The 27,244-nt window shown below is 37.6% G+C and overlaps 1 protein-coding gene across 2 annotated transcripts in view; it reads left to right on the top strand.

Annotated features, from left to right (window-relative positions):
• The window catches only part of UPF2 (UPF2 regulator of nonsense mediated mRNA decay), a 67,057-nt gene extending 41,463 nt beyond the window's left edge, over positions 1–25,594 (top strand). The window contains exons 14-21 of one of the 2 annotated variants that reach the window (XM_009488862.2): positions 755–938; positions 4,738–4,877; positions 6,713–6,817; positions 7,745–7,843; positions 8,599–8,766; positions 13,510–13,651; positions 17,337–17,457; positions 25,322–25,594. In XM_009488862.2, coding sequence (XP_009487137.1) covers positions 755–938; positions 4,738–4,877; positions 6,713–6,817; positions 7,745–7,843; positions 8,599–8,766; positions 13,510–13,651; positions 17,337–17,457; positions 25,322–25,331 — 969 coding nt within the window. In that variant the 3' untranslated portion in view covers positions 25,332–25,594. Of the gene's footprint in view, positions 1–754; positions 939–4,737; positions 4,878–6,712; positions 6,818–7,744; positions 7,844–8,598; positions 8,767–13,509; positions 13,652–15,389; positions 15,444–17,336; positions 17,458–25,321 lie in introns of those variants that run through there. The other variant, XM_075707729.1, reaches the window with a different exon arrangement.
• Positions 25,595–27,244: the final 1,650 nt, after the last annotated feature.

Genomic DNA, 27,244 nt, shown 5'->3' with positions numbered 1-27,244 from the left:
CTCATATCCTTCATCTGTATCTGAGATGTAAAATGGTTTTTTGAAGTACAGTATGGTCCTATTTTTAAACCCAAAATAAACTTGTCAGTGAAGAAGTCATTATATTTTTGTTATGCCTTACAATTTCAACAAGTGTTCCTTTTGACCATGTCACCCTTTAAATAAACATTCTGTTAGTCATACTTCATTTTCACATGCAATTTTTGCAACACCTTTGTTCTCAGATTCTATTGTTAGGTTCACTTAAGATCAGCATTTATTTTTTAGAATTTTATTGTAAGGGGTATGCACTATTTTGTTATAAAGCGAACTGGATAAGTCACTTCATGCTAGCTGCAGTCTTAAAACTTTTTGTGATGTTTCCTTCCTTCTCCCCATAATATGCCTTTGGGGCAATTAATTTTCTTGAAAATATATGGAGGAAGGACTTGAAAGCTGGCCAGTTGTTAAGTGGTCATCTCTCATAGAAAGAATCTACCCTTAGAAGGCACTTTCTTTTCAGTGCTTTTTTTGCTCAGTCCTTATACTTCTAACAGTTGTTATGATAAAAGGAGCATATTCTTAATGTTTCTGATATCTGTTGTTATCAAACAATGTTTAGTGATAGCAAAATATCTAATAGTAAGAGAGTAGTGATGTGAAATCTTCTGCGTTTTCTACTGTACAAACATGGCTAGGCATTACAAACTTCCTAAGTTAAATAGTTTATAAATGCCAGTGCGCATATAATGTATTTGAATATTTTGTATTCTAGCGGTATGTTTGGTGGAAAAAAAGTCTGGATGTTTGGACAAAAGACCACCCATTTCCTATAGACATAGACTATATGATCAGTGATACACTGGAACTGCTGAGACCAAAGATAAAGCTCTGCAATTCTCTGGAAGAAGCTATCAGACAGGTGCAAGACTTGGAACGAGAATTCTTAATAAAATTAGGTAAGAAAATGTGCAAGGGAAATCAGGTCTTTTTGACAATTCCTGTATTTCTTAAAATTATCTTTTGTATGATGATGACAGGTAACTTGTTATTCTCATGATATGATCTTTTTGTTCTCATGATAGAAATATTTTTGTAACTTCTCTGCATTTTTCTGATCACCATAGAGATCATATAGAATCTTCGTAACTCTAAAGTGATTGTTTTTTTTTTAAAAAAAAAAGTCAGTATGAATTCTATTAATATAGTAGCATTTGGAAAGGGGGAGTGTGTGTGTTTAGATATTTGTAAAAATAAGTCTATGGAGTAGTATGGTGCAAATGATGAGGAAGAAAACTATGAATTTCGTTAGAAAAATTTAGGAAGCACACTCTACAATAAGCAAGAGGTGTCTGCAGCCTCAATTACTGCAGCCTGTTGGCTGGTGAGCCCTGATGGAAACCAGCTCGGTCATTTTGGTAGGTTGGTTGCTTGCAACTCTCTGTTCCTTCCCCAGTTCTGGATTTGACTAGAGCTGCTGTGTCAAAGTAAGCATTAGTGTAAGACTACAATAAAAGACGAAACATGTTTTGCTTTTAAAATGCTGACAGGTACTTTGAGCCTTACACTTCCTTTGGAATAATTTTGAATGGGCTTTACATTTCAGTAGAGGCCAGAGGATGATTTCCTTTTCATGAATTAGAGCTTTGGTTGGATTGTTAAAGTCTTTTTTTCTTCTTAAAATGTGTTTGTTGGCTAGGTTGTGTGCTAGCTTGTAGTTCCTGCTAAGACTACAGTGATGTGTACTTGTAAATCTTGCTGTGTTAAGAATCAGTTAATTTCAGGAGGAAGAATGTCAGGCTTGCGGCATAGCTCAGTTGACAAAATACTTGTTAGTATGTATCTAAACCTACTATCATCATGTTAACCTTTAAACCTTTTGTACATATCAGTTCCTACTAATTATTGGATACTACTGTGCTCATTTCTCACTAAATGGAGTTGTTTTCTAATCTTCCATTTTTATTTGAAGACAAGCTTGGTCATGAAAAGCTTTTATATGTAAATTTTACACTTTATAAGTGTTAATTATAGCCTTAATAGCACTTCATCTAGTTAGACAAGTTCAATTTTTAAGAATAATCCTTTAATCCAGTGGGATAAGTATATGTAATTACCAGGTGAAGTGTTGCAACTTCTGTTTTAGGAGGAATTTATATTTTTAATACGCTGTTCAATTAATTGACACGCCTTAAAATTACCTGTGTAGCAACTGAAATGCGGATAAAAATTTCTTTATGGTACAATCTAAATTACTAGCTTTTATGCTCTCAAAACGATAGCCAAGAAGTAATTTACCGCTAGTTACATAAACTGTAATATTCTTTTGAAAGATACTCAGCACTTCCTTCTTACAAATCACAAGAACTCCTATTCTCTGAATCACCACCGCTATAGCAGTTGAATTTGGTGTAGTTAAGAGGGAGATATGTGGTCACTCAATGTGAGCAAGTGTTGGAGAACATTTTATTGTGTGTGTTCTGGCATGAGCAAAGCCCGTCAACAGTACAGCCTTTAAAAAGGGGGTAATGTCATGTGTGTCCCCCCCGGGTGTGGTGTTTTCTTGATATTAATTGCTTGCTATTAAACATCAGCATAGGGCAGGATAGTTCCTAGTCCTCCTGTCACAACTGTTTGAAGGTGGTCTCGAAGAGGTTCTCATCTGGCTTTCTGATCTTTGAAGGGTAGGATGATAGGTGCGAGCATAGCTGAAGGAAATGAGTTTTTTAATACTTTAGCAGAAGCTCTAATAGAACTGCAGTTCTTGATCAGTTTGTCCTCACGGTTCCTCGGCCATGGACAGTAACACCGAGAAGGTGTTGTGCTGAAGACCATGACGTGCTTTGCTCTTTATCAGTCTGAAGTGTAATTCTAGGCAGAACAGTGGGGTGGCTTCTTGCCTGCAGACCTTGAGTTGGGGGCTCACTGTTAGTTCCTGTGCTGCTCTGGTGGTTTGGTACCGGTGAGAATACACTGAGTGATTCAAAAGAAGCTCATGTGTAATTATGGAGCAGCACAGATTTTGAGCAGCACAGTGTTTATAAATAGGGGGGAACAAAGAATGCTTTGCAACCTCTGGAATATGGAGGAATTGTGTGTGCGTGCGTGTGTATGTGTGTGTTCACACAGAACTTAAATCCTCAGTAACTACCATACAGCTATATATACCATTCATTTTATTTCTGAGTTTTCTCTAATTCAAGCATGGTTGTAAAGATTCACCTCCCCCCAAAGCTGATCTTAGTGATTGTAGTCAGATTTTTGTACAGAGATCTGGTTGTGTGTGTCTGCGTATTGCATCTCTTAAAGGTATCTGGAGGTGGAGGGGAAAAGGAAAAAAAAAAGAAAAAAAAAAAATCTGGTTTGCCCCAAACCACTTGTATATTCAGAATCTAGACTTCTGCTTAAGAATAGCGTACTACTGCATTTGTTCTTTGAATATGGCAGAGAACAAAGAAGTGCCATGAGTACAGAACTGATGTGCTTGTTTGCCATCCAAAAAAACTTTAAGCTAACGCCAGCCCTAAGTATGGTTGGTATAATGTCAAAATACGAATGACAAACTGCATAACAACTGTATTGACTCCTTAGTAAAATCTTTGAAAAATTACTGGCTTAGATTTGCTGTGTTGCAGAAGACTGGCATCAGCATCGCTTTCTGCTAGCTCAAACCATGATAATTTGTAAATTAATGAAAAGATTAAAAGAATGTATGAGAACAATAGTGTATGCCAGAAGTTTGTTCTTGTTCTGCATTGGGTTACTTAATTTTTGCAGTAGCTGTTCTCTAAAAACAGGTCTTCATTTTTTCTTTTTCCTGAATCGGAACCGTGCTCAATTCTTAAGTATTTTCTCTGAAAACAATTCTGATTGAAATCTGCATCTAAGACTAAACTGGACACTGAAGCACTGAAAGAAGCTAAAACATTTTTCACTACTGTGGGAATGGTATAGATAAGGGTATTACATTGAAGGATACCTTATTGAAAGAAAGCAGAGGTTTAGGGAGCTACGCTTGATACCTTACACACAGAGTAAACTAAAGTGTCTTGAGGGATAGAGGTGGCAAGCAGGTCAGTAAGGAAAACTGCAAGATGAACTAAAACACAGTGAAAGAACTGTCAGTCCTCTCTGCAAGTAGGATGAGCACACTAGATAATAGTTTTGGAAGAGACTCTGATTTCCTGAAGACTTCAGGTAGGCACTGACATCCTCATAGGCTCAAGTGCAGCCTTGGAGCATTAGAAAAGAGTCAGAAAGGTTTATTAAAGGCTGAGAAAATAGTTGTTTCAAAACTGTTAATTGATGGTAGTGTGAAGTACTGGAACTAGGACTCCAGAGGCTTGATGTCTTCTGGGTTCTGCTGGTTTTGTAGAGCATCTGTGATCTAGTGCTCATATTTCAGTGCATGTTTCAGTAAGGTTGCACATTTAGTTTGAGGATATTTTGAAGCAGTTTGCACAGTGCAGCTTCTTGGTTGCTGTTCTATGGGAGATCTTCAAACATTTTCTATAATGTTTTCCTCCTTTTCTGGCAGGGAAATTATTACCCTTTACAAGTAAAGCAACTATTTAGAAAATGTTTCATTCCGAAGTCAAGTATTATGACCCACAGAAGTTTTAGTGTTCAGTAACAATGGACTTTTGAAGTGATCTTCCACATATAACTTGAGTGGTTTATGTGTTCCAATGTTCTAATTCTTGTTCTAATTCTGTTCTAGTTCCTTGTTCTAATTCTTTCTCTTTTTCCAAATTTCAGGAATTGTGAATGACAAAGATTCCAAAGATTCCATTACGGAAGGAGAGAATCTGGAAGAGGATGAAGAGGAGGAGGAAGGTGGAGCAGAGACAGAGGAACAATCTGGAAATGAAAGTGAAGTAAATGAGCCAGAAGAAGAGGTGAACTTAATCATTTACTTTGCCTTGTATAAAAAGAATGAGTAATCAATATCTTGATTACTCATTACTTTCTGAAGCCGTTCTGTGTCACAGAGTTAGCAGGTGAAATGTGGGTATGCACAACCCAGTCAGTACTCTGAGGCTATTTCCATCCCAGTTTTGTATGTGTGGAAAACTGAATACAGAGTGTCTGAGGCTTATTCTAGAGAAATTACGGCAGACACTTGAACCTGACAACTTTGCTCATTCATTTGCTGCTTCTCAACAAAAAGATGCCTTCAGTTTTTTGGCATGAAAACACTTTCGGGTACTTTTCTTTATCTGTTGTAGAAGCAAATGTATTGACTAGATGTCAAAGCAGTCATGTGGGAAAAATAACAGGTGTTCAGAGTATGCCTGTGTAATATGAATAAATAAAAGATTTATGGAGCATAACAACCTTCCTTGTTTACTGTGCCAATAATCTTTTGAATCAAAAATGGTGGAGCCAATAAAAAAAAGAAGACATGTACATAGAAATTCTAAGTTGTCACTATGACACAGCAAAGTTGACATGATAATGGTAGTGTTATGAGAAAATGAGGTCATCGAGGAAATAGAAAACACTTTTTGTCCTTATGTTTGGGTTGGTTGGTTTACTAGTAAGCTTTCTTTCAGTCTTTGCTTCTCAGCATTAAAGTTCCTGAAGTTTGGCTGGGTTTGTGCCTTTACCCACAAATTAATAATATCATTGGAATCATAAATGGTTGGGGGGGTAGGGAAGGGACCTCTGGAGATCTTCTTGTCCAACCTCCCTTACTCAAAGCAGGATTGCCTAGAGCAGGTTGCCTGCGGCAATGTCCAGTCAAATTTTCAATATCTCCAAGGATGGAGGCTCCACAACCTTTCTGGGCAAATCTGTTCCAGTGTTTAAACACCATCACAGTAAAGAAGGCTTTTTCTCTTACATTTAAATTAAATTGTTCAACTTGCGTCCGTTGCCTCTGGGTCTGTCCCTGGGCACCACTGAGAAGACTCCGACTCCCTCTTCTTTGCTCCCTCCCTTTGGGTATTTACACGCATTGGGAAGACCTCCCACCTCACTCTGAGCCTTCTGTTCCCCAGACTAAACAAAGTCATCTCTCAGCCTCTCCTCCTATGACAGGTGCTCCAGTCCCTTAATCATCTTCATGGCCTATTGCTGGACTTGCTCCAGTATGTCCACATCTGTCTTGTACTGGGGCACCCAGAGCTGGGCACAGCACTCCAGATGTGTCTTGCTAGTGCTAAGCAGGCAGGCAGGATCACCTCCTTTGACCTGTCAACAGCACTTTCTCCTAATGCAGCCCAGGATGCAGTCAGCTGCCTTTGCTGCAAGGGTGCGCTGCTGGTTCTTGGTCAGTTTGTTGTCCACCAAGACCCCAGGTCTTTCTTTGCCTTGCTGCTTTCCAAGTGGGCAGCCTCCAGCCTGTACTAGTGAATGGGGTTATTGCTCCTCAGGTGCAGGACTTTACATTTCTCTTTGTTGAACTTCATGAGTTCTTGTCAGTCCGTTCCTCCAGCTTGTTGAGTTCCCTGAGTGGCAGCACAACCATCTGGTGTATCAGCCACTACTGCCAGTTTTCTGCTGTAAGTTTGTGAAAATGTCAGATAAAGCTGAGTGAGTTCAGACTGAAACATTAAATACAAAACATAACAAACACATTTACTAAGACTGAACTGAACTAAACAGGTCCGGATGGGGAGAGGGTAGGAAAGGTGCAGAAAATATGTATGAGGAATCAGATGGAAGTGGTCTTTTTTGTTTTAAAACAGAAGTTTTTCTGTTCTCAAATTGTAAACATTGAATATTTCAGGAGGGCTCTGACAATGAGGAAGAAGAGGGTGAAGAAGAGGAGGAAGAAAACACAGATTATCTTACAGACTCCAATAAGGAAAATGAAACCGATGAGGAGAATACAGTATGTATTGTTACTTTAGTGAAGTGAATTGACTTTTGCATCTTTGGTTTTCTTTCCTGAATGTTTTTTGTCACTGCTGCTCATAACGTAACTGGGAAAACATGGCAAGAACACTCACTGCTATTCTTTCAAATATATTTTGGAGCTTATTTTTGTATTTTCATTATTACCTTCTGAAAATATTTATGCTGTCAATTTTACTACAACATGTTTTCACAGGACTGTGCACTTTCACAGGTAGCTAGACTGGAAAAGATTGCTTAAATGGTGGTTTTGCAATGCCAGCAATGGTAGCAAACTGATATGGTACAACAAGGTAAACTAGTTGCTCTCCACTAGATCTCAAAACTGAAAAGGACACAAACGAAGTGCAGAATTCCTAAAATACAGATTTGGGATTGGCAGATTATAACATCTGTAGCAAAAGAACCCACCCAGTTGAGCCTGAATTGCAGTTACATAGTAAGAAAAGTAATGGTCTTCATAGAACAATGTGTTGGGGTACTGACTTCAAATATTTTTGTTGTCATGTTGTGCTTTCCAAATAAGGATAGTGTTCATCTTGGAAAGACCATCTAACTTTATGGATTTAATGGAAAAATTAGTTAAATTAGGTATGGTAGATATAGAGACTTTTCTTTGTATTGTTGCCATATCTAGATGTGTACATACCCATCTGTACACATACGCTAGTATGTCAGAATGAGTGGCCAGCCTTCATAATACTTGAGGCAATAAATGTCAGAAGATATTTCTTCAAGAAAATAATCTAGGCTGAAACCTTTTTTTTTTTCTTTAACAATTTTTTAAGCATTTGATTATGTATGGAATGGAAGCAATAAGAATATTTTTACCCCTTATTTCTAGACTGAATATTCATATTTCTGTATCTAATGTAACAGAAGGGGTTTTTTCCCATTGCAATAGGAAGTAATGATTAAAGGAGGAGGACTTAAGCATGTCCCTTGTGCAGAAGATGAGGACTTCATTCAGGCATTGGATAAAATGATGCTGGAAAATCTTCAGGTATAAATATTTATTTTCTTAAATTAATGTAATTTGCTGTACAGCTAACTGTATTTGATTTTTTTTTGTTTTGTTTTAAAGTAAATAAAAGATTAATGCATATCTTACCATACTAAAGAACATGGATTCTTTTTTTCTTAGTTGTGGCCTCCTCTCTGCAATTGACATGTTTGGATAAGTAGCTTTTAGTAAAATAGCTGTTAATTGTATTGTTTGCCCAGTGAATATATGACATGCTGACAGATATTTTATTGGATAATAACTGCATCAGATACTATGCCATGCTTCTGACTTTATCCAAGACTATCCAAGCCTCAGGTTTAATATGTTTAAAATGTAGCTGCATTTAAATTTACATAACCTTTAAGTCCTTTTTTTTTTTTTTTTAAGTCACATCTGGTAAATGTTTAAGTATTGCATATTGCAAGCCCTGTATGAGGAATACATTAATAACATACTACAAAAAAATCTTGAATGTCCATTCTCAAGTGTGTTTAATCAAGTCTCTAGATTTCTTTCTTTACAAGGTTAAGTTATCTAAAACGTCTTTGAAATTTGAAGTATTCCGCCCCTGTAACTTTCTTCTTCACAAGCAAGGAAATCAAAGGAAAATGTACTGAAGCCTAATATGCTTATTTATGTATTACTCTGTTTTCTTGGAAGGCTAAAACTTTTCTCAGTCATGAAAATATGAACGTTGCCAGACTGACATTTTTAGCATCTGATCATTTATAGATGCTACTTTTTTTTAATAGCAACGGAGTGGCGAATCTGTTAAAGTACATCAGTTGGATGTTGCTATTCCTCTACATCTCAAAAGTCAGCTCAAGAAGGGTCCTCCACTTGGAGGTGGGGAAGGAGAGTCAGAGTCTGGAGACACAATGCCATTTGTCATGTTAACACGAAAAGGCAACAAACAGCAGGTAAGAGTTCACGTAAGGTACAGATACTGCTTAAGTAAATAAATAAAATCCTTTCACTTTTCTGAAAGTCACACAATTTTTTGTTTCTTCATCCTTTTATCAGATTAGGATGCAGGCATCTTAATTTTGATAAATAGAAAATACCGTATGTAGTTTCTTGGAATTCTTGGTTGTTAATAGAAATCGTGTAGGAAAATTCTGTGGTTAAATTATACCGTTAGTAATTACATCTTGTGATCACACCAGTGGGACAGTGGTACATTCTATGTGTATTTTAAGCATAGTTGCTGAAGATGAATGCTTGCCGTTGGTGGATTGCCACTGGAAGTTAAAAGGAGTAGAAAAGAAAAGGAGAAGGAATACTCCAGAATCTTCAAGATTCTACAGATTTTGCTGAAAACACATTCAGCTTCAAATCAAGATACGTGGTGTTTGCTAAATTCCATTTCCTAAGTGACTGCCGCTTGGTTGAATTTGTTCAACTTGGAAAAATGTCATTATCTCTGAAGGCTTTTTTAGGGGACTCTTCCTGAATGCACTGAGTGAATCTCTCAGACAAACTTAAATGGAAGTCATGTTGATAAAACAAATAAACCTCTTGCTTCATGCAGCCAAGCTATACATTTGTCTTGGCTCTTTCCTCTAGTGTATGTTTGAATTTTCCTGGGTCAGCAAATGCATAGTATACAAATCAATACCTAACACATTCCACATGCATTTCTTGTCAAGGTTTAGGTCCTTTAAAGAAACCTTTTCATTTTGGTTGTATAAATTGATGATGAAAGTGAATGATGGTAGTGACTTTTTGTGGAAAGCAAAACCAAGGCATTGTCTTTTCCATGCATCAGTGCCTTTCAGGTATTTAGATCTGTGTCAGCCATGCCACTACTTCTTTTTGACTTCTATTACCTGAACTGTGACAGTAGTGTAACAGTTGAGTTATATAGAGCTGAAGTAGAAGCTTTCTCTTTCACCATGTGAAAGACACTTTAAAAATCTGCATAGGAAGTGAGGTCTGTTTTCATAAAACCCTTGAACTAGTGAGTGTGTCTGATTCCCAATCTGTTTTTAAGCCTTGTTTGTCTGTTAAGAAAATGCTGCACTGTGTAAGGTGCTCTGAAAATGTAAGTGGTGATACCTATTTGAGTGGGCACGTGTGTGCTTGCATTTAGTAGTGATGATTAACTGATTTCCTTACTACATTTGTTTGGTTATTCTCTTTTCCTGGAACTTGAATGTTGTATACAGAGTTCTACAGAAATTTTGAGTGGGGAATTGTAACTATTGTCATTGGGCTGAGAAGGGATTTAAGGGAACTCCATTAAAAGAAAATGGTGTTTAGCTTTTTCAGGATAATTTACTGGGAGTATCTGTAGTTACCAAGAATTTTAGGATCTTCATATTCTGTGTTGAGGGGAAAATATCGCCGACGTGTGGCTTGAAAAGAAAGCAGAACTTGTTCAGGAGCTTTCCCTGCTCCTCCCTCAATATTTGCTTTTGGGAGTAGGCTCTTCCTGCCAAAACTCCTCTCAGTGTTTCTAGAAATGTAGAAAACAGTTGCTTTATAGACTACTTCAGTTCTTGAGTCAGTGAAAGGCTTCTTTGTCCATAGTTCTGTATTCAGAAAAAAAAGGTCTTAGTAGTCAGTTTTAATAGCAAAATAAGCAGGAAAGAAGAGGTGGAGTTGAAAAGAAAATAATTATTCCTTCTTATGGTACTACTTTATTTTAAATCTGCATGAGCAGAATGTGCACAGAGTTTTGAAGTGATGGGTGCATACCTTAGTGTTAAGTTATAACTGTAAACTTCCAGCTCTTAAAAAAACAGTGAAAAGTCCAGACAACCTGGAAAGCTGTTTCCCATCTACGCAGTCACTGGAATGATAAGCATCACCACCTCACTACAACACCAACCTAATCGCTTCCTGTGTTAGCAGTTGGTTTGGTCTCCGTGTTCTTTGTCAGTGGTGCTGCCGAAACTAGAAATCTTCACCGTAAGGAAAGTACTTACTGATGAAAATGGAACATGTTGTACTTCCTTCTGGAGGTTAATATTGAGTAGTTGTGGTCCAGTTGCTAAATACTCAGTTTGCACGCCAGTGTTCAGCCAGATTTCAGTGGAGCATTGACAACTAGTTTTTTGAAGCAACACAAGAACAACTGACTGCTATTTACCAGCAGCATACAACTTTAATAGTCATTGCAGGCTGATAGTAACAAGGACACCATATTTCATCCTTTTTGTCATGCTGTGATTTACAAAAACAGGCAATGGCAAGGATATTGGGTAGACCAGTGTCTTGCAAAAGACGGCTGGGGTTTTTCACCCGTTGGCACTGTAGAAAATAAGTTGTATGACAAAACTTACAAAAGTAGTAGCAGTAGAACTGAACATGGTTATTGGAAATCAGACTATGGCATCATGATTTGTCCGCAAGCCATGAGAGCGCAAGGGGAAATAAAGAAATATTGCCATCATAAGGGATCAGAGCTGAGGTCTGTCTAATACCATTTGATGTTTTTGAAACTGCCCAAGACGTTTTATGCCAGGTAGGTGTGAACTAAGGTGGAATTTAGACAGTAAAAAGAAAGTTACCTAGTGTCAAGAAATTTGGTTAATACCCAAGACAAAAGATCGCCTTTCATTTGAAAGATTTTTAGCAAGGTTCCATAAAAGAATGGTAATATCCATGGAATGGTCAAGTCTGTCCTTGAATGTGAAGTTCTTTATCTCAGTGATGTTTTTATGAAATCTGTAATCTAGTCTTCTGAATGATCATTTTTGATCTTTCTTCAGTTTGCCATCTTCTAACTGAAGTCCTTATATTCTGTCCCAACCTCACAGATGTTAAAAGAGGTTTTTGATGTATCTCTTCACTATTTGCAAATTGGAAAGGTTTAGTTTGCAGAGTAATCATCATATCCTTTAGTAATTGTCATCAGTGATTTGATTTCAGATGGCAACTGTCTGATTGCCTTGAGATGGCAACTCGTGATATTTTGTTAATTACCAGTCTGGGTTTTGTATCTGTTTTTTTCTTTTGCACCCTTCTATGTTTCAGTTTTCTTTTTTCTACTTTAAGCATCCTGTCTGAAAACACTTACCAATCCCATTAAGCTGACAAATCCATAGAACAGATAAAATATAACGGACATGTTAAGATAGATGAGGAGCTTAATGGTGAAGCTAAGGAATGATTTTTATCATGAAATGCTGCTAATGGGTTAGTTACTTGTATAGTTTGTGGAAAGCTCACTCGACGTTATCTGGGAACATGCATAGTCTGCTCAGCAATAAGTAACTAAAGCTTACTTTTCTGTTGGAATTTCAAGAACTTTCATTTTTTTTATTCCCTGCACACCTTAATAACAAGCTTGTATTTATGTTCAATATAATATGCTACTGCCCCCCCCCCCCCCCAAAAAAAATCTTTTGCCTGATTTGTCTCATCTAAATAAATCATCTAGTTGATAGGGTTTCACTGTACCCAGGTTTTTCTCAAGTCTTTGCAAGAGTCTGTCTTAACTGTTTCAAACACAGTTTATTTTCAAATGCTGCATCTGAGTACTTGGTGTCTTCTCGTACTCATCATTCATCTGCTGCTAGTGGGGCACTATTGTCTAACAGATACCTTGAGATTTCTTAGTAATTATTGCATTAAATATTAACCACATGCAGTGAAGATTTTGCTTTTACTATATGCCTTCTCAACAGAGGTTTTGATAATGTATCTTTCTGTCTGCAGCTTTTGACAGTGTAGCAGGAAAGAACACTTAGAAATTTGCTTGGCTTCTATTTCTGTGGAAGTAGCTCTCAGATGCCAAGAACAAGCAGCAGGTTTCAGAGTGGTTTGTGGAATATTGAGAGTGATTACCCTTAAATGCCTTACCCTACTTATAGCACAGAAATATTTATTTCTAATGGACATGCAGTTGAAGGAGGAAGTGAAATTTTTCTAAATATGTTCACTAACTTTAGCGTTAAGGGGTTTCTGAAAGCTATTGTTTCAGTTGCAGATAAGATTAAGAATCACTTCTCTGTTTTGGAGCAATTGTAAAAAAAATTTCTGTGGAAATAAAAACTTGGATTTTCTGAGTCTGGGGGAAAAAGAAGGCACCTTCCCTATGCCTCTGAAAATCTCAGCTGTATTTTTCAGAGAGAGGGTACTTCTGTAGGAGTAGTACCAAGCTTACCTTTAATGTAGCTTGTGGCAAATCAGATAATGTGTTGGATGTGTGGTGTGGATGTTCAGGTGTTGGGGCGGAGGAAAAGATTAAATTTGACACCATAGTTGTCTCCAGACTAATAAGAAGCACTGTGAAGCTGGCTATGGTGCTTTTATTTCGAGACCGGTGTAATTCACTGTGAGGGTATCGGCTTGTATGAAAATAAGAAATAATACATATAGCTATGTGTTCCTCGTGAAAGTTAATCAATTTTATTCTCATAAGTACTGTGTGTAATAGTCTTTTGCCTTAGCAGTACATCAGCCTTTTGTGGTATGTTCTCTGTGTCTTTAGGAGGTCTGAATATCTTGTATTTTCTAATGCTTCCTTATGTGAAACAGAGTTTAAAAAAACTCCAAACAAAACCAACAAACAACACACTTTCCAGTAGAAAGTTCTGTAGAAAGTATCTCATCACAATAACCTAGAAATAAGCATAACCCTTCTGTATTTTGGATTGTTTTGTGGTTGTTTCTTTTTTCCTGATGGGCACTTAAAAACTTACTTTCATTTGCAGTATAAGATCCTAAATGTACCAATGTCTTCCCAACTTGCTGCAAACCATTGGAACCAACAGCAAGCTGAACAGGAGGAGAGAATGAGGATGAAAAAGCTCACTTTGGATATCAATGAACGGCAAGAACAGGAGGACTACCAGGGTAAGAAAATCACCAAGTATTTAATTTTTATTTTCAGAGGAATTTTTGTGGACCTACAGAAAATATTATTTGTGATAATTAGCAGTTCAAGTTCAGAATATTGACTTGCAATACTTGTATTACTTGTAATACCTGTATTTTAGTTTCAGTCATTTGTTATTTATTCCCTGGTCTCTGTGCTTGAAGAAGTTTTTCTAGCTCTTCCATGAAAGGGAGTTTTCATGTGGGCCTCAAATCTCAGCATTTCCATTTATTTTGGGAAAGGGGAAGAACTGAGATTGTTTCCTTAAAAATAAGATATCACAAAATTAATCCGATGTTTGTGGCATTGTCTCCACTTCTGCAAAACAATTGAGTTGGATACAAGAGGAATTAATTTTTTGCAACTTAAACTCTGCTTTTTAGATATTAATAGTATTTAGAATGTTTGTCAGTCTTGCTAAGACTTGCAAATACTAAGAGGTAACCTTCACCTGAGAAATAAAAACTGTCACCTCACCTTCATGTTGCTAAAGGTTTCTAGGAGTGCTACAAGTCTGGAGCGTAAGAAAACATTAACAGAATGAAGGTTTCATACCAAGTATATGATCTAATTTGTTTTCTAAAGATAGGTAAGTCAGGCATTTTGGAACCTGGACAGATTGAAGCAAACAGTTAATACAGCAGATCATGTAGCCCCTAAACTGGTGCACTTGATGTGTTTGGTTGGTGGATGGTTTGTTTTCGGTTTTTTTCAGACTCAACTTCCCTTGGCTTGCTTGGATAGTAAACAAAGCCAGACCAGTAATACTGATGGTATTCAGTTCTTACGTTAGTATTTCCATTTAACAGCTCCAAAGTTCTTGCTCTGCTTCTTTGTAAAGATGTTGCAGTCTGGTGGTAATCACAGTGTAAGTAGTTAATTAGCAGGAAATAACATTTAAGGTATTTAGTGAAAGGTCATTATTCATCAAGAAATGGGAAATTTAAATTAAAGCAGCTCTAACTCTAAAAGCACTACGGAATCCAACACTCAAAGCACTATGGAATCTAACACTCCTTTCAGAACTTTGATAGTACAAGAACTAAACTTGTAATTGTAAAAAGGAGTATTTTTCCAAAGTGAGTATCTACAGAGCTCTGAACTGGTAACACAATATATTCTTAGTATTAAACATCGTAATCAGCGTTAAAACTTCTTTTCCGAGACACTCCCCTTTTATAAAGCCCACTTGTGAATAAGGAAGAGAAACAGTAGACTCTAGGATTAGATGTTTAAGTACTTTTCTCAGACTATTTGTGGGGTTTTCCTCATCAATGATATTTCTGATATTTTTACTGATTAGGGCATTTTGGTTTTTATGCCTTGTCATATGACTTGGTATCTTTTCAAATCAGTCTGTTTAATCTAGCATTTTATTGTGAGCAACTGTGCTTCTTATCCAAAAAAGGATCACATTGATTTTGTCCGAGAGAAATGAATTGGACAACTGATACCAGTTGATAACCACTAATAGGCAATTTGGTTTTTCCTTTCTCATAGATTTTCTAGGTGCTGTGTATAAAGCATTAATATAGGAGGAAAATCAACACAGAAGAAATAGGTTCCATAATTAACATCCATTTTTAAAACAGCTGTTGATTCTTTTTTATTAACCTGGGTAATATACACAGTAAAATCCAACTAAAAAGGACCTTTTAATCAGGTTAAATTAAATAGGCCAAATTACATTCCTCTTTGGAACTATTTTTTATTTAGATTCTGTGCGGTTGATTGTTACTTTTGAAGAGTCACCTTGCCTGTAACAAGTTGGTACGTACTCACTGAAAGAATGAGTTGGCTTTAAATTTCTGTTTCAAGCTTTGAAGTTACCCAGGGACGAAGAAGTCTCAATTTCTGGAAGGATGCCTCAGGGTTATCCTAACATTCGCACATAGATGTGGGTTTTTTCATCTGCACAGGGTAGCTATTAGATGAAAATCAACCAAAGTAGTGTCAGATAATTATTTAATACTTCAGCAATTTTTATTAGCATTACAAACATTTTTAATGTAAAGAAATATTAGGAGCTGGGTGACTCTCTAATTTAGACTAGTATTTTTCTGTGTAGATTTTTTTTTTCACTAAAACCAAAGATGGGTGACATGCATAAGCTAACACATTGTGCTCCTTTGCCATTTCTTCCTTCTGTTACCTTCTCAATTACTCAACTTCTCAGTTACTGACTTTTCACAAACCCCGATATTTTCTTTCACCTACAGCGTGGAAAACAGAAGACACAGACATGCACACACTTGCTTGTTCATTGCTTGCTTCTAGCACCTGGCTGGCAACATACCATAGTCTCCTTTTCTTCCTGGGTCTCATCATTGCCATCAGAGATCTCTCTTGGCACACAGAATTGTTTTGAAGGATGTTATTTCATGATGTTTACAAAAATGGACTGTCAGTGTGTTGAATGGCTTGCTTTGCCTTTTCCAGGTGTTGATAGGGGAATATACAGAGGTTAATATGTGGTTTATTAACTGTTGACACCAATATTGTATATTAAATTATTCATAGTTTCCCAGTTTCTCAAAGACTGGGTGGATAACTTACTGAAAGCTTCGCGTGCATTTTGTAGATGGCAAGAAAATCTCATTAGTCTCCAGCTTTGCCCTGTGCAAGTCATTGCGAGAGTAGTGTTTGTTTCTAGCAGGTGATGGGTATGTGTCTCCAATGAGATTACCAGAGATGAGAGAACCAGACAGAGCAGACTTTCAAACATAATCTGTTTAACAGCTTATTCCACTTTTCCCCTTCATTTATTCCATCTGTCTGTTTGCTGAGCAATGCAGATTCTTGCACAGGTGCGTTGTCAGAAATACTTTCCATTAGATGCACTAACATATGGGCAAAGGTTGTGTGGAGGTTCCTATGATGTATTTGTAATTATATTGGGTACTTAATAATCGTTAACTTAGCCTGGTAAAGAGCCTTTTTTTTTTTTTTTTTTTTCATTTTACTTACCTAGTTTAAACTGCCCAAAAGTTGGATGTCCAGGGCTAAACTGGGTAGTGTGGCTTTCTTTCTGCACCCACCTATTTCTTCTCACTGATCATAAAGTGAAAAACTCCATCCGTGAGACAGCTGGTGTACTGCAGGTCAGCTGCGTCACCCTCTTCAGGTGCCTGTCTTCTCTGTAAAAGGATCCTGTTATGGCTAGCTTAGACTTAAATACCTGCCTTCTCAATGCCTAATTTTAGGACAGGTTTCTTGCTGAGTCTTTAATTGGCAGCAACATTGTCCAACTGTTACTATTTCAGGGTAGTTTAATGTTGTGGCTTCTCATACTGCTGTGAAGCTTTGTCCCTGATCATTGATAAGTAAAGTGGTGGCTGATAACGTTTAGAAAGAAGAGGTCACAGCCACTTTCTTAAGCACCTGTAATGAAAACCGTCGCTAGCAGTTCCTTCTGTAGGAACATCTGGAAATGCGAGTTCATATTACAGGGTAGGTTGAATTTGTCAAAGCTGTCTATGCAATTTAGTAACTTTTTTAAAATTAGCTGTTGTGGAGTAACTTGAGGAGTGTTAACCCTAAAGTGTAGCAAAATGTAAATAAGATGTCTTTTTCACTACATGGCAGTGAAATGTGATTGTGTAAATTCCTCTTTAAAAAGATGCATAGAAAATGTATTTAACTTTCTTCTGTACAAAATTACAGAAATGTTGCAGTCTCTGGCCCAGCGTCCAGCTCCAGCAAATACTAATCGTGAACGACGGCCTCGTTACCAGCATCCGAAGGGAGCACCTAATGCGGATCTAATCTTTAAAACTGGTGGGAGGTAGGGCAATCTTCCTTTAAATGTGGTAATTCTGGTTCTAGGCACCTAATTACCTTCGTAATTGAAACAGATAATGATCTGTGTAGTGCAAGTGGCATTTGTTACTAGTTTCCATTCTAAAGCATTCTGTTAAAATACTGAGCAGTGTTTTGTGCTTCTAACACAGTGTCTGTGAATATGTCCTTGACAGAGCGTTGGAAGCCAGAGAATTATTTTTCAGCTGTGATACGGGTGGTAGAATTTGACCCCCTTTTATAGGGGAAAAGATGCAAGTCCGCTTTCTCAGTGAGAGGGGGGAGAGGATATATTTGAGTATCTAGAGAAATTCCCATTGTACTTTTTCAGTTTGGTGAATTGGAGAGCTATATCTCTGTATTTGAAGCCCTGAATGGAAAGTAAATGTAGTAAAGGTGGGGAGGGGGGAGGAGAACCTTTGATTTACGGTGTGCAAGAGCATACCAAAACCAGTATTAACATGAAAAGAGTCATTCCAGATTGCCTAATAGTCATTCTACAGCTTTAATACATCTCAGCGTGTCTTTTCTCACTCGGAGTTAAGCTTGCGAATAAACCATTAAATTAACCCTGCAGCACAAATTTGAATAGACAGAGTTTCAGGTGAAATGCAGACTGCTTTCATGTGTCTCGTTTCTTTGCAAGTTAATTTTGGAGGTGGATAGATAGAAGCAGCAACTGGGAAGGGAGAGTTTGCCTACTAATGGGTCCGTCTTTGTAAACTACAAATAAATTAATGTAATGTACTAATCCTACGTTACAGTAACATTGCCAACTTCTTTCTGGTACGTTTTTATAGTAATTTTATGACTTCCTGATGATCACTTGCTCCACTGAGACCCTATACAGATACTGCTTGTACAAACCCCCCCGTCTTTTTTGAAAACAGACTGTAATTTAAAATGAATTTTTTTTAAAAAAAAATTTAGCCAGATGTAACTCAATAAAATGAGCAGTGCTGTCCATTTAGCTTTTTCACATCACTGGCCCAATACTGTCACGGAAATACAAACTATTCAGTTACACTGAACTGCCATAATACTTGCAGGTGTTTCATAAATAACTATGCAGTCTTTTCTTTCGGTCATCTTTTCCAAATGCCTTGCAACCTGTATGAGGAGCACACTGCAGTTATTCTTTACATACAGCAGCCAGACCAGTACATGTGATATTGCCAGATCTTTTTTAAATGCAGTTCTTCTCAAAGCCTTTTATTTTCAAATTTTTCAGGGAAAATATAATTTAGGACTTCACTGTAAACTAGGTCAGACATTGTCCAGCAAACAGTTTAAGTAGTGTTTGCTTGTTCAAACAGCTGTGCTGGTGCTTGCAATTCCGATGTAGTTTTGTATTAGGTAATTTACTCTTTGTTTCTCTTAATCTATAAGCTCCTTAGAGCAGGGACCAGGAGGTTTGTTTTAGCAGGCATATTTTATTTGTTGTATAGTGCAATGCTCAGGCTTGCAGTCATGCATTAGCTGAGCCATCTTAGCCTGTTGTAAGAGAATGTTTACTTTTCTTAACCCCAACTGAAAGAGATTTAAGCAGAGATTTACTTATTGGAGACTGATTTGTGTTATAGATTGTCTGTCACCTGCATTTTTAGAGCTTCTGATTTATAGGATATATTGAAGATTGTCTTCTGACTTTGAAGGGTGAACTGCAGTCTCTCTGCCCAGACTGCCCTCATGTTTTAGTTAAGAAGTTACCCCATGGACTCTGAGGACACTAGAGTATCTGCCTGTCTGCTGAGAGCAAATAGGAACTGAGCTATTAATTTTAGTATCTGTTTGGAGTGGTTTTCACTTTCCTACATGGTAGAACCAATTTGTATAATTACAGATGTTATCACTTACATGATGAGTGAGCAGTGTTGCGTCGTTTCTTCTTTGTACATGAAGACAACTGCGTTTTCTCACAATAGTAACTCAAATGTATTGGAAATAATAATGTATGTTACTTTCTTTAAGGTGTGCAACTACTAATTTTAGATTTCCTGAAGTTAGGGGTAATCTGAGCAAGTAATCTCCTGGTTGATTCCACTGTAATGTACAATCTGACCGATTCCAATAGCTAAGGTTGGGATGAGGACTTTCTTGCATTTCAAGTACTATTAAGAGTAGAGAAGTTGATTTGGTGGCTTTATCTTTGCTTTTGTGTTGCTAAACATGTCCTAAGCACCATGTCTCAAACACCTTTTAGAAAGTTAAATCCAAATCTACCTATCATAATGGATGATTCAAAAATAAGGGAAGGCAGCACTGGGTTCTCTCATATGTTTCTGGTCTTGAACAAGTGGACCTAGCTTTGCAATGAACCCAGCTCTCACAGCAGGATTTGGACTAGATGACCTCCAGAGGGCCCTTGGAACCTAAATTTTCCCATGATTCTGTTTTGGTCTAGCAGGGTGCTAAACCAAACCAAAACAAAAAAAAACCCAAATCACCCATAAATGTGTTGCCTCCTTTGCCTGTGATAAACCCACAGTAAATGGAAGGAGGAATTAGTGGCTGTGGCTATACAGCATGCATTTTGTTAAAAAAAAGAGAGAAATCTTTTGCAGTGTTTATTTGTTACCTGTTAGTGTCCTTTTTCCATATTGAATTAAATGCAGTGTGATTGACAGGCTTTGTCAGATTTCTTATTATTTAGCATGTGCAAAATGCTGGATCAAAAAGTGGGAGTTTATTGCTGTTTATTTGTAATCGCCTGCTTGTATAGCCTCAGGTTTTAAGACCTGCTGATCCTGCAAGGAGGAGATTCTTTCTGGGACTTGTACATTTAAGGCTGACTGGCCTTAAAGATAATTTACTGTGACTTCATGAAAAGTAGGGTTCCTTGATTTGCTTCAGCAGAACTGGGAAGGCAACAATTTTCACTCTTGCCTCCAGTTCTGTAGCATTTGTGTATTAAAAGAGGACTTTGGCTATCAAGCTGTTAAATTGATACCTTCAGGAAACACAAAATTTACAAAAGTAGGTTGTTTTTTGGTGATGGGATTATCATCAAAATATTCTTTTACAGTCTGTATCATCAAAATATTCTTACAGTTCTACAGCCTCACTTCAAAAAAGTGTTTTTCCTTTGTTTAAAGAGGATTGAGATCCATTAAATGGCTTGCTTATAAAGTGAAATGTAAATAACCACATGTTATGAAATCTATTTAAAAACATTGATTACCAAGAAAGAAAAAAGAATTGCAGTGAGAAATTTGACTATAGAGAAGAGAGCCTTACCAAGGAGTTTTTTAACTTGTTAAACCTCTCCTTATTAAAAGCAGTAACCTCAAAACTCACTGCTGTTTTGAAAGTATGGTAAGGAAAGAGGACCCATCTGTGTCAAAAAGCCTGCTGGGATGCAGGTGTAAGGTGACAAACTAAATCATGTTCGAGTTACTTGGTAATTTCAGGTCTCCTCTTTGCATCTGATTCTTATTTCTCTTTAACCCATTTGATGAAGAAAAATGAAGTATGAAGGTAATAACAAGATGCTAGCATTTTATTAGCTAAATATTCTCATAATAAAGAGTATGTCATTAATGCTGAAAAATCAGAGTATAGGTTATAAGGAAAAATGTGAATTTAACATGATTTCCTGTTTCAGCTACTGGACAAATACATTTCACACCTCACCCACTATGTAGATGATGTATTGACCAATATTATACTTTGAAGCTTTGAATTCACTTCTCACTGAGATATACCAGAAGTCTTGGGCAGCCTAAATCAAATTTCTCTGTTAGCCTCAGTCTAGCTGAGTGTCACAGACTGTCACTTTCTCAAACTAGACAAACTTGTGGGTGTTGGCGTGGCACTGTCTTGAACTGACAAATCTATCCCTTGGTGCATCACGCTGCTTTTGAAATCTTTAGCTGTCATTTTCAATGATCTCTTGTATTCTTTTCAAAAAAATTAGAGGTCATCACTTCAGCAGTAATATTTTGCTCTTGCTTCAGAGATTTTTATAAAGTGGCTCCCATCTTCACATTCTACATATCATAAATACTAAAAAATTCAGTGCTCTATTTAATTTTGTGCTAGCTCAGTTCACCTTATTCTTTGCCATCTTTTTCACCAGTATTTTAATCTTGACCTTTTCTCAGTTGTCATTCTTGATCCTGTACTGCATCCTTTTCCCTAACACATACGCGTGCTAGTGTAGCTTTCCATGAAAGCCATTCAAACTCAGCAGAAAAATTCCAACCTCCCTTTTCAGCTGTTTAATGGGAGGAAAGCCCAGGGTAGGAACTTGAAGGAGGGGTTTACAAATCCTGCAGGTTTTTTTGGTGGACTGCACTAGAATTGAACAGAAAAGAGTAAGAAAAGTGAGGTTCTCAGGTTTTTGTCTTGGCAACGTGGTGCTTGTTGGGCTCTGCAAAGGTAGGTGCAAGTCGAACCCATATAGCAAAGGCGAAGAGAGACCTGATCATAACTATAGAGGGAAAGGAAGACAAGATTTTGTTTATTAGCATACTTATTTAGAAAGACTCTTTGTTTAAAAAAGTTGTTTCAATATAAATAATAATAGTTAACCAAACAAAAACCCCTGCAGCTTTGTGGCCCTCTGGAAACTACCTACCAATTGTCAAAACACCTTCCTGATAATAGCCCACTTTGCATACTATGACTGTGGTTTGATTTTGTCAGAGTATTTTATTTTTGTTTAACAGATGAGAATATCAAATAACTTGCACAACTTAAGATTCTCTTACTTAGGTGAGCCTAGCTTTTGTGGATTATTTGAATCTGTGATGTTTACAGTGTGGAAGTTGATAATTCAGATTTGTTAGGAAATGACCGGGCACCTTAGTATTTCATTAGTCCAGAAACACACACTCTGAAGTATGATTGTTCCAGAGAATATATTCTTGCACAGCTAAATTGATAACAGCTATTTAAAATCCAGTGCTACATTTTTTTCAATACAAAATGGCTAGGTTAACATTCTACAGAACATGATTTCCAATTTTGCTATTTAGAACTTGGTCACACCAGCAGTAGTAATGTGTTTAGAATGAGTCTAAACACATTTGTTGAAATTTCTCTCCAGCCCATATTAAGGTATAATATGTCTGTAATCTGTTACTGCACTCATTGCTGTGGAATCAAGTCTCCGCAGTCTGATATGTGACCACACTTACACACTCCCCTGTGGAAGACAAGTGATGTTTGTCCAGTTCCGTAGATCTATGAGACAGGAAAGAAGCTGAGTGTGGCATGACAGGTACTTGAATTTAAATTTTCCAGGACTTAAGTTAGTGCCCTCCAGTATTTTTCTTCTCCTGCCAGTACACAGGAATGCACCCATACTGTTTATTCTCAAAGGCCAGATTTGTGGGAGGAGAGCAGAAAGCAAAGATCGGTCTCTAAGTTTTGTCTGCTGTCCACGCAGGCAACAGTTTGGAGCAGGAGTTGTAACTTCAGAGGCTGTTTTCCTCTTTAAGAACTGTCCTCCCCCCGGCCCTGAAAGCTCATGTGTCTGAAAGCAGGGAGAAAAAAAAAAAAGCAGAGTAAGGCACACAAAGAAAAGAACTTTTCATGAAAGAGCGTTATATTTAAAACAGAAAAATACATTTCAGGTGTTCACTGTGTTTCTATTTCACGTTCCTGTTCTTGGTTAATGTGATTAGGAGAGAGAGAACAGAGAGCACCAAAGCTCTCTGGTGAAAAGCAAAGTAGCAAGTGAGGTTTGAGAGGAGGTGTTTGGAGGAGAAGGAAGGTGCCTGCAATTTGCGAATACGTACGTTACTCCAGAAATACATAAAACACTGTGGGTTGGTGTAGGACATGAAGGGATTAGGGAGAAGTGTGCAACTTTGTCTCAAAGATCTCACACATTAAAAAATAATAAGAATTTTTTGAGATCTTGTGATGTCAGCATTGTGCAAAAAGGACTTGATTTTGAAAGTCATGTATATTCACCTGGGCATGTTTCAACTTAAGCCATAACATTGTCTTGCTGACTTAAATTCTGCCAGCTTCACATGTGCAATGGATTTGTGATTTTTTTTTTCCTGGCCTATACTGTGGTGTAACAGTTCTGCGCCTTTTTACAAGTTCTGGTTTTCTGCTCCAGCTGTGATTAGGTACAAGTGTATCTGTGTGTTTTGCTATCACATGGAGTATTTAGGCAGTATTAATACTTACGCAGTGGTGTGGAAAAGATGAATATGAGATTTTTATACAAATTAGTAACTGTGTTGGTAGCAGGGAAGGGAGGTGGGGGGAGTAGGTTGCAAAAAATTGATTCATTTCACACATACAGTTCAAGATGTCTTTAATTACGGCGATGTACAAAGTCTGACTACTAAATACAGGTTTGGATCAAGTTTACTAATTTGGAGAGGGAAGTTGTGTGAAATACCTGGTTTTGGAAAAACTGCCACTAAGATTTTTACCAGCAGCATCTTGCCCTAATCCATTGAAACACAGCTTACTCTGCCTTATCTGCCGCCAACATGCCATGGCAGCTGCAGTTTTGGATGAGAGTAATTTTTACGAAGTTAGATACATGCGACTCGTCCTAGCCGTTCTCCTTCCCTCCCCATCAACAGTAGAATTATGTTTTTTAGAGGAGATAGAGAGGTAAAAGCACGAATCTGCAATTCATTGATGTTTGAATTTTCTTCTCAGTTACAACACTCTACAAGTGAAATCTCATTCTACCAAGTATATTAAAATTAAAGTTCCTTTCTTTTGCAACCACATAGACAATGTTCCTGATATCAAGTGTGTGCCACAAAGAATTGGAATGTTACCTTATGTAACACTAAAAGATAGTTAAGACCAAGTAACAGAAGCGATACTGCAGTAAGTTCTGGTGATGCATCAGCTCAGTACTTCCTGACAAAAATATACAATGTGTTTAAATAAAATACATGAGTACTGGATAACAACACAAAGCAATATGTAAGAATGCAGAATGGCCGTGACAGCTTTATCTGTTACAAGAAATGCAGAAGTTACTATGTCCAGTTTAACATACTTGTAACATATTTCTTGCAATATTTTCAATAAAAACTAGGTTTAGATTAAACTACTGTTCACAAATGCTTGAGGCTTATGCACTAATGTAAAGAAACATGAACTGTTTTGTTTACACGGTAAAAGACTTGGATGTGTAGCCCTGGAGTTTTCTTCTTACTTGGTTTTGTACTACTAAATTTTAATTTGCAGTCTAGAAATCAACTGAAAACCAGCCCAGATACAGTGACTGAGAGTTGTGCTGAAGTTGGTCATTCTAGATTAGCATTACTGCTAGATTACTCTGGTCTTGTTGAATCACGTGCCTGCAAATTGGTGTAATTTTTCAATGCATATTTACATTCTTAAGAGAATTAAACATGACTTTTTCTGGGTAGGGACATGTTTTTCATGAACAAGGGATGATCGAAGATTTTAATACGACTGTCAGCTCTCATGTTCTAAACAATTATTTGACTCTAGAAAGCCCCCTCTAACATTTCTGCAGTACTTCTAAATGTTAAGAAATTGCACAAAAAGATGAAAACTATTTTAAAAAACTTGTATTTCAACAAATTCACAAATTGGCCCTGCACTTCAGTAGTTTAGCATCTCATCTGGGAGGATAAGGCAGCTGTATTTCTGACCAACTTCAGACTTGTCTGCTGAAATTGCGTAGGGGACTTTTTTCTGATAGAAGTTATCTACCTTCTTTTGTCTGATGTGGTCCTTTGAAAAATTTGTGCAGATAATAGAAATAAGTTACTCTAATATGTAGAGGCTAAAAGAATATCAAAATCACTACCAGTTCATTCCACTGGCTGCTAACCCGTACAGTACTGGATATCTCATATTAAACTACTTTTTTTTTTTCTTTCTTTTCTTAGGAGACGTTGATCCAGCAGCAAGTGTCATTTCATTAGGTCCTGTATCTCTGATGTTGTGGATAGTGGAATCCTCCAGCGATTAAACGAGAGCAGTGGACACATCTCAGCATGCCAGTCTAGAGCGTTCAGAATCGAAACCTGGGACAGGCTGGGGCCGTGGGGCAGAAACAACAGCCTCCCCTCTTCCCCCCCAACCCCACACAGAACAAGTGGAAGCTTCCAGTCATGGCCTACCCAAAAAAACAAAACAAAAACAAAAAAAAAAAAAAAAGAAAGAAAAAAAGGGGGAAAAAAAAAAAAGCTTTTTGTTACAGGAACCGCGTTGAGGGTTAATTTTCTCATAAGAGCAGAAGTCAGTGAGTGAGATGGTTAACTTGACCAGTGAGCAGCTCAGTGAAAACAAAGATCAACCTGAAATTCAGATGGATTACACTGGGACGGAAAAGGTCCTTGACAGCTCAGTATCGGGGAGAACCAAGTTCTAAACTTGACACAAGTTACGTTATCTCCGAGTCAAGCACTTCGTGTTGGAAGGATGTTCTTTGGGGGCTGCAAATCTACAGTAGAAAAATGTAGAGCAAACAGTGAAATCTAGAAGAAAACCCTGACAAGTAGGATAACTTCTTATCAAACACTCCTCAGAGAGAAAGTTTTTGGTTAAGGAGTAGCCTTTTGCTGCCAGACAAGCAAGAAAGAGGGGGTGGGGAGCAGGGAGGGGTGAAAAGCTCAAGAGCCAAGGAGGTAAAATGCCTGTTAAGGTTCAAAATAGAATGTGAAGTTGATTAACACAGGGTGTTGACTCGTACTGCTTGGAACGGCCTGACACCAGCCTAAGGACAGGGATATAGTTGAGCCCATTGTATGTATCATTGAAAACCAAAACGTGCCAGTCAGCATAACAGGAGGATGTCAAGGAGTGGATCCAAATATTTTGTTGATCTTCATGGGTTGATAAGCCTCTGTGTCTGTTGAAATGAAAAAAAAGTTTAAAAAAAAAAAAAAAAAAAGATTTAAGTCTGGAAACAAGTAGAATTTTTATTTTTTTTTCTAAGTAGAAATGAGGTTTCTTGGTCTGTTTCTGATAATCTGTTATTTATTAGCATAGTTTTTTGTTTGCTTTCACGTAGAGGTAGTTAACTGGGTTAAGGAGCTCATCTGTATGTTAGTACTAATTCTTTTTTCTAGCTCTTTTAAAATCCTTTTTACCACTGTTTTTGGTTTCTGCATGTAGGAAGAGAGACTTGTAAACTTGTAACATTTCATACGGAAATGCCGCCCGATCTTCACCAGCTTCAGAAATCTGACCTTTGCCAATGCTGCAATAAAGTGTTGTAATTTAGAACTGGCGTCTGTCTCTTTACATCAGCTTTGCTTTTCTGAAATGAGGTTTTGAAGAGTTTGTGGTATGTCGCTGGGCTGTAGCTCAGACAGCGCTTCGTACAAGCGACGTAAAAATAGATGGCATTTTACCAAAGCAGGAGGATTCCTGCCCCAAGAAACATACTTGAAGCACGCTTAGTAAATGCAAGATTTCCTTGCCGTTTAGCAAGGAGTTGTGAAACTGCGATCGTCATCTCGCGTAACGTAAGCTGTCATAGGCAGACAGCGGCTCTGAAAGAAGCGACTTCACCACCACCTCACCTGCAGCAGCTTCCCCTTGCCCCCTTCGTGTCGTGCAGAGCCGGGGCTTGTGCAGCCACGTGGTGAACCGAACCAGAAAACCGGCCTGGGTTAAGTCAAGCAATGATGCTTTGGAGAGAAGAATCCAAGGTTTTTAAAGTTATGCTCTTTAATCCCAGGATCGAATGTTGGGAGTGGAAAACCTGCAGGCGCAGCTGTAGGTCTGCTCCTTCCATTCGCACGCTGTGGCAGCAGCTGGGGATTGAGAAGTGCTGGAGTCGTTGCAGCGCGTTTTCCCCGCGG

Source organism: Pelecanus crispus, chromosome 1 (genome assembly GCF_030463565.1).
Source record: "Pelecanus crispus isolate bPelCri1 chromosome 1, bPelCri1.pri, whole genome shotgun sequence".
Lineage (NCBI taxonomy): Eukaryota > Metazoa > Chordata > Aves > Pelecaniformes > Pelecanidae > Pelecanus > Pelecanus crispus.
This window is presented reverse-complemented; position numbering and strand designations above follow the sequence as displayed.